Source organism: Nerophis ophidion, linkage group LG23, assembly GCF_033978795.1.
Source record: "Nerophis ophidion isolate RoL-2023_Sa linkage group LG23, RoL_Noph_v1.0, whole genome shotgun sequence".
Classification (NCBI taxonomy): domain Eukaryota; kingdom Metazoa; phylum Chordata; class Actinopteri; order Syngnathiformes; family Syngnathidae; genus Nerophis; species Nerophis ophidion.
Genome location: NC_084633.1, coordinates 30297577 through 30307764, shown reverse-complemented (window position 1 = coordinate 30307764; position 10188 = coordinate 30297577). Strand labels below are relative to the sequence as shown.

Below are 10188 nucleotides of genomic sequence, written 5' to 3'. Positions count from 1 at the left end.
TATAATATTTTAAACCAGGGGCCTCAGACACGCGGCCCGCGGGCCAATTGCGGCCTGTGAGACGTTATTTTGCATCCCCCACCTTAATACGAAAGTTTAATGTTAGTTGCGGCCCGCAAGTTTTATATGAATGGCGCTTGACAGCGTTGTGTTATTTGGGTCCAAAATGGCCCTTTAAACAAATGAGTGAAAGCGTCAGAGACGTTGCCATGGAGAGGAGGGTTTTCTTAAGTGCCTGGCTGCAGTCACACCGCGACACCTGTCCGTCAGTAATAACAGTCCCTGCAATAACCTGGACCTATTCAAATCGTTATTTGTTGTTTTAAATTATTTAATTTGTATTGCCTCACATTTCTTGATTCTCATTTTGTTTGAGTTGAAAATAAAAATAAATACATTGAAAAATACCTTTTGTAAGAAATCAGCCTCACCCAGACTCTGCGTCCAGTGGCCCCCAGGCAAATTGAGTTTGAGACCCCTGTTTTAAACACATGAAAGTTGTGTCTTTTTCCACACGGCAGGATTTTGTCAACGGACTGAGCATGCGCGGTAGAAGAAAAAGCGGAACTGATGCGCGGTTTCCAGCTAATTGTGCTCACATTGAAACGATCATATATGTGTTAATAATATTGATGGAATCTGGGTTACATTTCTCCCAATACACAGATTGAGAATCTGTCCGATACGTCACGTCACATATGTGAACATGCCCCGCAGAAAGGTAAGGCATATGTTTGTTACAAATCAGCTTTGAGAGCAGACTGTAGCTGGAGCATAACATAACGTCATAGCTTAAAATATGATGTAACGTTAAGAAAAATAGAATGACTTAGCAAAATTAAACACAATACATTTAGACATTATTGTGTTTGGTGGTGCACGTTTTATATCAACATGGGTTAATTCCTAAGAGTCGTCGTTTTGGTAGCAAATGTGTATTGCTGAGTTGTCTTTCAGTTTTAGGTGACACTGAGATTAGATTAAAACTGTTTATTTGATTTTCAAGAGAGTAATCTACCCGTTGGGGGAAATGCGTTTATGATAATAACCTCCACTGCCATGAATACGACAACTTTACGTTGGTTTGGAGGCTGGTGCGTTGTGTCTGTACCAAAACAACGCAAGTGATTGGTCAAAATTTTGTTCAGCGTTGTTTTCATTGGTTCGTCGTCAGACAGCCCCGCCTCTCCGCATATCTTATTGGTTGTATGCAAATTAGGTGTTTAGCTTTCATACTGTAAGTTTTGAATGACGTGCATTGTTAAAGACTGACGTCTCGTTTGTCATTTGTCTATCATGAACATATGATCAGGCTTTAAATCAATGTTTTCATTTTTTTCCAAACAACAAATAACGGAAGACAATATCAGGTACCTTACACTTGCTTGGCTTGATTAACTCAAAGAGGTATCTCTATAAAGCTAGTATTTATTATCATAGTTTGAGTTAATTGCCGTGCAAGGTCTAATTAAATTAAACATTATAGTGCTATTATAGTCAAAATCTGATGTACATATCATAATTAATCATTTATCATAATAAAAAATAATAATTCAAATAACAGTATTAGAGTGGAGATAATGCTCCTTCCCCAGGATGGGGTCTATGATGGATTATCCCATGGTAAAGAAAAGAAAAAAATAAAATAAACACAGACATTGAAATCTGTTCCTAGTTACTTTTATTACATATGACTAGGGATTCATTATTCCTGTTGTTTTTTGCAGAGAACCACAGGCAGCAGTTCAGATGGGACAGAGGACTCGGATTTCTCTGCCGATCTTGAGCCAACCGAAACAGTCAGAAACGCAAAGCAACGTAAGAACGCGCGCCTGACTCGAACGTCGGTACGTCTCAGCCAAAGCACTCAAGGTAACTTTGAAAAATGTTTCTGTCTTTATCGAGAAAAAAAACATCACCAAACGTGTCAGGCCTAGGGTGTGGTTGTTTCGTGTTTATATTATTCGACATGGGTTCCAAATTGGTACCTGTGAAACAGTGCCCATGCGTAAACAGTGCGCAAGCTTGTACTTAAAAAGAGGAAAACACAAAAAAGGTTGTCCAAAAATCATTCACACATACATTTTCTACCGCTTTTAAAAATGTCTCAAAGGGCTTCACGACCTCTCCTGATCCAAGCCCACATCCGGAAAAACTAAAAAAAAATCCCAGACGGGGAAAAAGATGACTCCTTAAGAAGGGGATCATAGATATAGGTACAGTAGTGGGTGCAGTTATTGAATTGTAAATTAGTATTGTTAAGTTAATTAGATGTTTGTTTATTCAATGAAGTCGGAGTCCATTCTGTCAGGAAATTAGCTGATAACAGTGCTTATTTTTAGAGATATGGCTTTAAACATTTGGAAATAAAAATGCATACTTTACATATATACAGAACGTATAATGTATTTTTTTCAGTTTTTCAAGTTACATACAACTATAAAAGTTCTTTACTGCATCTCTCCATATCCTTGTAAATCTGTAAACTATTATCATATAATCAGTTGATATGGGAATATAATATGGGAATCTAATACATTTTTTTCCAACACTATATGAAGTAGATATTTTTTAAATTTGAAGTCCTCCCTGGTGTACTAGTAAATCTATTTGAGAACCACTGTTTTACAATTGTGTCCTTGGGTTCCTTAAAAGGTCCTACAGGAGATCAATCCAAGTTATCATCATTAAACTAAGTGCTGCATTTTTTACTTCAAAAACTGCCAGCACTGTGCCAAAACAAAACAACCATATTAAAAAAAAAACACTGTTATGCTGGAATCCTTGAGAGGGGTACAGTTTGTCTCCAGGCCTTTTTGGGGATAGCGTCAAATCGACCAATTGCTCAATTTTTTTGCAAGGCTTAACAGATATGATGTAACGTCTCCTTCCATATTGGCGCTTTTATGTCGTTGTGCAGAGAAAACATTTGATGAGAGATTATGTCAGTAAGCAGAATATTTTTTATTTCTTTTGTTATATTTTGTATGTACGTGCTTGTTCTACAATGCAAGTCTTTGTCTTTTTTAACGTCAGTCCCATATAACACATCTGGTTTATCGTAGCCACATCCTGTAGGCCAAGTAACGCCACACTTTTGTCTATTGCTGATTTGCATATGACGACCATCTGCGGTCCTCTCCAAGGTTTCTCATTGTCATCCTATTAGGTTGAGTTTTTCCTTGCCCTGGTGTGGGATATGAACGGACAATGTTGTGGCTAGTGCAGCCCTTTGAGACACTTGTGATTCAGGGCTACATAAATAAACATCGATTGATTGATTGATTGAGGTCACACACGTTGTTTATTGCTGATTTGCATATGACATCACCTCCTTTTTTCTTTTTCACACAATGGTGAAGCAGCCTGAGTGTGGCATTAAAACAAGTGAACGGGAGTGTAAAGTTTGAGCAGAAAATGTCATTCTGCTGTTTTGTTCTTGGGAAGTCCTTCAGAATGGTAATAGAGTCAGGGAAAAAAGAAAATGCGTAGAATGAAATGGCTCTTAAAAATATAACTTTAATGATCTTGTGGAATAGAACCCGACCGCTTGTGTCTCCAGCGATCACTTTGTAAAATGTTTGTTTGAACATTTGTTTTGTTTGAGAAACTTTTTGTTTTTCCTCTACTACAGTGGTTCTTAACCTGGTTGGAGGTACCGAACCCCACCAGTTTCATATGCGCATTCACCAAACTCTTCTATAGTGAAAAATATAATGTTTATTTTTTTCAAATTCAAGACAAAGTTGTATGTTTTTGGTAACACTTTAGTATGGGGAACATATTCTAAGTAACAAAGACTTAATTTAGAGTTATTTGGACAATAGAGGAACATATTCTAAGTAATAAAGACTTAATTTAGATTTATTTGCACACTAGGGGAACATATTCTAAGTAATAAAGACTTAGTGTTACCATATTTTTTTTACTGGTGCACAAACCCGTGCATGAACATCACCTTGTTCAAACAACAAAACTAAGACGGTGCATAAACTCACAACAAATTACACACCTGCAAATCAATCAGCTGTTGCCGTATATCCGTAATATGCCAACAGGGAGAAGTTTGTATTTACACGAAGTGTCGGGTGTGTTTTGACCTCGGCCGAACCCCTGAGGTCGACTCACTGAACCCCTAGGGTTCGATCGCACCCTGGTTAAGAACCACTGCTCTACTATATTAGTAGTGTTTGAGAGCAGAACTATATGTAAAAAAGAACAATACAAAAATAGCATTAGTTTGTTATTTTGTCATTGTGCAAATAAACTAACGTCATGTTTATTAGTCCTAGTAATAAATATTGTTATTGTTGGTCCAATCCACTGTATTTCCGTTGTCGATTTTCATAAGAGTAACTAAAAGCTTAGGTGTTGCACAGAAAAGCCAAGTACTTTTTTTCGAACACATTAAAACGTTTTTGGTGTTTGTTAGCGTCAAGAAAATATCCTTAATAGTATTAATAAACTCAATTAATAAATCTCACCTAGGCTCAACCGCATATACCGAATCTTGATATCGCTGGCAAAACATTGCTGAACAACAGGGTCATCTACAGCTAAATAATGAGACAAAATATGAACTTCACAGCATAAAAAACAGCACACATGAATTGTAGAAGAGACTAATATTTGTAGCAAAAATCAACTGCAAACCAATTTGTCCTTTTTCTCATCAGCGTCATTATCACAGCAGCACGGCACTTGTTATGTCAATCAAATGTGTTACTTGGCGATGCACAAATAAGCCCAACTTTGTCTTTCACCGATTAATGCTTAATTTGTGGACCCTTCCAGATGTAAAGACGTTATGTGCTTCCAATTTTTCTTTTTCTAATTCCTTGTAAGTGTCCAAAGAAGTGAGGGCGAGGCGAGGAGTAACGTCTTGGTGATGATGAATGGTTCAAACCTTAAAAAATTTTTTTTTTTAAGCGTGCATAAAGCCACTCCATCCCATTTTAAATATTTATTTCATGATCGCTTGTGTATTTGCCTCCATCCACCCATCTTCAACCGCTTATCCGGAATCGGGTCAAGGGGACAACAGCTCCAGTAGAGACTCCCAGACTTCCCTCTCCAGAGCAACATTAGCAACTTCCTCCTGGGGGATCTCGAAGCGTTCCCAGGCCAGAGAGATGTAATCCCCCCATCTGGTCCTTGGCCTGCCGCAGGGTCTCCTCCCAGTGGGATGTGCAACGAGGACCTCCCTAGGGAGACGCTCATTAGGCATCCGCACGAGATGCCCGAACCACCTAAGCTGGCTCCTTTCCAAGCGAAGGAGCAGCGGCTCTACTCCGAGTCTCTCTCGGTTGACTGCACTTCTCACCCTATTCCTAAGGAAGATGCCAGCCACCCTTCTGACAAAACTAATTTTGGCCGCTTGTATCCTCGATTTTATATTTCTATATCCTCGATATTTGCCTCCAAACCTTTCAAAATACGTCCAACTTTGCACTGATGCAGGTAAATAAACAGTAGCCTAATGGGACTCTAGATCTAGACCATCGCCTGAAACCCGGAAGTGCCTCTAGGTCACGTGATGGCCCTTCTCTTTTCCCTTGCCCTAAACTTAAACAACTCCTTGTACTAACATTTTATAAATGGCTTACTTAGTCTTTCCTCGGGAAGTCCTGTGGGGAGTGCTCAGAGAGTATGGGGTATCGGACTATCTGATTGTGGCAGTCCGCTCCCTGTACGATCAGTGTCAGAGCTTGGTCCACTTTGCCGGCAGTAAGTCAGACACGTTTCCAGTGAGGGTTGGACTCCGCCAAGGCTGCCCTTTGTCACCGACTCTGTTCATAACTTTTATGGACATAATTTCTAGGCGCAGTCAAGGCATTGAGGGGATCTGGTTTGGTGGCTGCAGAAGTAGGTCTCTGCTTTTTGCAGATGATAAGGTCCTGATGGCTTCATCTGGCCAGGATCTTCAGCTCTCACTGGATCGGTTCGCAGCAGAGTGTGAAGTGACTGGAATGAGAATCAGCACCTCCAAGTCCGAGTCCATTGTTCTCGTCTGGAAAAGGCTGGAGTGCCATCTCCGGGTTGGGGAGGAGACCCTGCCCCAAGTGGAGGAGTTCAAGTACCTAAGAGTCTTGTTCATGAGTGGGAAAAGAGTGGATCGTGAGGTAGACAGGCGAATCGGTGCGGGGTCTTCAGTAATGTGGACGCTGTATCGATCCGATGTGGTGAAGAAGGAGCTGAGCCAGAAGGCAAAGCTCTCAATTTACCGCTCGATCTACGTTCCCATCATCACCCATGGTCATGAGCTTTGGGTTATGACCGGAAGGACAAGATCAGGGGTACAAGCGGCCAAAATGAGTTTCCTCCGCCGGGTGGCGGGGCTCTCCCTAAGAGATAGGGTGAGAAGCTCTGTCATCCGGGAGGAGCTCAAAGTAAAGCCGATGCTCCTCCACATCGAGAGGAGCCAGATGAGGTGGTTCGGGCATCTGGTCAGGATGCCACCCGAACGTCTCCCTAGGTAGGTTTAGGGCACGTCCGACTGGTAGGAAGCCACGGGGTAGACCCAGGACAAGTTGGGTAGACTATGTCACCCGGCTGACCTGGGAACGCCTCGGGATCCCCCGGGAAGAGCTGGATGAAGTGGCTGGGGAGAGGGAAGTCTGGGCTTCCCTGCTTAGGCTGCTGCCCCGCGACCCTACCTAGGATAAGAAGAAGAAGATGGATGGATGGCTTACTTAGTCATTTCTACGTTGCTTATACGCATGCTGTCCAGACTGAAGATCTTATTTTGAAACTGGGCGAAGACAAGAACCTCCACCAGCTCATGAAGGCCCATTTGTGGCCGCACTGGGAAGATACTGTATTGGAACACATAGTTATTCAGGCATTTATTTTTTTAAATGCCAATGAATGATTGTAATGATTCATTTTCATAACTCATTCCCATTGTAATTTATTAAAAAAAAAGAAATTTTTACTCTGCATGATTTGGTCATATTAAACAACACAACTCAATTTCAACACACCCCTGGTAAACTCTTTTTGGTACGGCTGCCAAATTGGAGCGTATTTACTACATTTCATTACTCTTTCCGCAAATTTTTGTCTTGGCAACAGGAGTTCTAAAAGCGTCAGTATCACTGTGGTGCGTTTGGATAACATTTTGAAGTTTCTTTGGCAGATTTGTCTCTGTTTCATGTGAGTGATTAAAAAAGTGGATCTATATAAATATAATACTTTTCTCTGCTCTAGATAACTCCATAGTACAAAGCAGTTCTCCTGCAGCTGTGGCCCCCGAAGAAGTTTTGGAGGCAGCAGTGTTTTCCACAGGGCGCAGAATCACGCGCAGCCAGCAGGGCACGACAAACACCACGGCCAAAAAGTACCCGCTGCGCCAGGGCAGAACATCAGGTTCAGATGTGGAGCCTCATGGTGAGTGTAACAACTTAGTACACGTTTGTTGAGATCAGTCATGAGTCGTGTGTTTCCTTTGGCGTTTTCGTGCTCTAAAGACTGTTAATGCAGGTTGCTATTTAAGAGGTAAACAATTGCAACAGATACTGCCATTCAAGAATTGGGCTATCCAGCCACAGCAGGCACTGCAATCTCAATTTACATCAAAATCAAGTGTCTTTGTAGTAGTTTGTATTTTGTCATTAAATTAAAATTAAACCTATTTAAATAATTTCGATCCATTGCGCAGACTATTGTCTTTTGAGACTGAAAGAGGCCAACCATTAATAGGTAAACAAAAAAAAAGTTTTTAAATAGTCTTTCCCATAGATTAATTTATTTGTGGCGGCCCACCACAATTACAGTACAGGCCAAAAGTTTGGACACACCTCATTCAATGCATTTTTTTATTTATTTTCATGACATTGTAGATTGTCACTGAACGCATCAGAACTATGAATGAACACATGTTGAGTTATGTACTTAACAAAAAAAGTTAAAATAACTGAAAACATGTTTTGTATTCTACTTTCTTCAAAATAGCCACCCTTTGCTCTGATTACTGCTTTGCACACTCTTGGCATTCTCTTGATGAGCTTCAAGAGGTAGTCACCTGAACTGGGTTTCACTTCACAGGTGTGCCTTATCAGGGTTGATTAGTGGAATTTCTCGCTTTATCAACAGGGTTGGGACCATCCATTGTGTTGTGAATGAGAAGGTGGGTCCAAAATTTTGGCCTGTACTGTATATTTGGACCACATCGAATAGATTGGGTGCTATCTAACATTATGATGTTCGGTATGTATAATTGTGACATCCATCCATCCATTTTCTACCGCTTATTCCCTTTGGGGTCGCGGGGGGCGCTGGTGCCTATCTCAGCTACAATCGGGTGGAAGGCGGGGTACACCCTGGACAAGTCGCCACGTCATCGCAGGGCCAACACAGACAGACAACATTCCCACCCACATTCACATACTAGGGCCAATTTAGTGTTGCCAATCAACCTATCCCCAGGTGCATGTCTTTTGGAAGTGGGAGGAAGCCGGAGTACCACGAGGGAACCCACGCAGTCACGGGGAGGGCATGCAAACTCCACACAGAAAGATCCCGAGCCCGGGATTGAACCCCGGACTACTCAGGACCTTCGTATCGTGAGGCAGACGCACTAACCCCTCTTCCACCGTGAAGCCCATAATTGTGACATAAAAGGAAAAAAAAGGCAATGGAAGAAAGTCAATTTGTATTTACAGTAGGTATGCAATAGTACAAGGTAAAATACCGGACTTTTAGGTCCACCCGGCACGGGACAGTCCGCCCTTCTGGACTGCGGTTTTTCGGTTTTGTAATTCATTTTGTACTGTGTGTGTGTGCCTTTGCAAAAAGCCCTCCCTGCTATGCAATGTCCAAGCACCGTCGTGCCACAACCCATGGGTTTCCCCCTCCTCATATTGTACAGAAGAAAAAAAAGAAGGGGAAAAGTTGAAAGACAACAATTTAAAGAAGCTTCATTCAAACCTGTTGAATATTCCACGCGAGTGACAAGAGTCTTGCCATTATCGCAGTTCGTTGTTGCCCAAACTAATTTCGCCCACGATCCAGACTCGCAGGTAATACATGGGACCGAACTATTGGTCCAGACTAAGAGTACATCCACCAACCGAGTTAATCAGAAGACAAATATTTTTATATTGAAATATTATTAATCACTCTTTCTATTTACTTATTTGCTCAGATTTAACTACACAGGTCTACCATGTACTAAAAATCTCCACAGACACTATTGAGTTTGTTTTGCCAAAAAATAAGTTGTTATCCACAATTTGAAGATTAAAAACTTGTTCTTGAAATAATTATTTAACTAGTTTTATGCTGGCACACATTGTTACTTTGCACATTTTTATTTTGGGTCATTACTTGCAATTATGGTGTGATGGTGAGTCCTGCTGCCAAACCACTGATGAGAAGTATATGATGTATGTTTGAGTAGTCAAGAAGTAGGAGGCACTTTACCTTTTGGAAGTGGTGTTTAGTTACTGTTTGCTTAAAGGGGTCATATTAAAAAATATATATATACATTTAAAACGCTTCTTCGTGGTCTATATATCATGTAATGGGGATTCTTTGGTCAAAAATGTGTAAAGATGATGTTTTAAAGATCATCTTCAAACCGCTTACTAACCATCTCTTAAGGATATACCGTTTTGACTGCGCCTTCATATGGAGTCTACTGACATATATGATTTTAAACTATACGCTACTTTATATTAGAAATGGCAACAGCGGAGGATGCATGTGCATGTATGAGCTAGTCTACGCCACACCAAGAGGATAGACAAAAAGGAAATTATTGACTACAGAGCTTTGCGCGAGTCCGCCACTGTAGTCTGGGAAAACCTCTACCATGTATGGACGTATCCGTTAATGTCACCAATTTAAAAAATGTCACAAATTGGGCAAATTCCAAACTACTCGTTTAGAAGAAGTATTAAAGATTGACAGATTGTTTTATAAATGTCTCCTGGATGCCTTTTTGCTTTGAGTTCAAATTTTCAGGACTCAGGGAAATCCCAAATACACAAAAACAGGTACCAATATGTAAGAAAAGTAGATTTTGCAGTATATTTTCCCTTTCTTATAGTGTTCACTGTGCCAGTGATACTTTTTTTTTTTGGCAAAATGCAGAGACAATTTTAATTGGACATACATTTTCTATCCTTAAACACAAAAAAATGTACCGAAAATAAACCGAAACTAGTCCAAAAACTGAGATACGGA

The 10188-nt window shown here is 40.7% G+C and overlaps 1 protein-coding gene across 2 annotated transcripts in view; it reads left to right on the top strand.

The window, feature by feature from the left end:
* The first annotated feature begins 538 nt into the window (after window positions 1-538).
* The window catches only part of LOC133541044 (histone acetyltransferase KAT7-like), a 70252-nt gene continuing 60602 nt past the window's right edge, over window positions 539-10188 (top strand). For both annotated transcript variants that reach the window (XM_061884091.1, XM_061884089.1), the window contains exons 1-3: window positions 539-721; window positions 1728-1872; window positions 7210-7389. In XM_061884091.1, the coding sequence (XP_061740075.1) occupies window positions 707-721; window positions 1728-1872; window positions 7210-7389 (340 nt within the window). In that variant the 5' untranslated portion in view covers window positions 539-706. The remainder of the gene's footprint in view (window positions 722-1727; window positions 1873-7209; window positions 7390-10188) is intronic.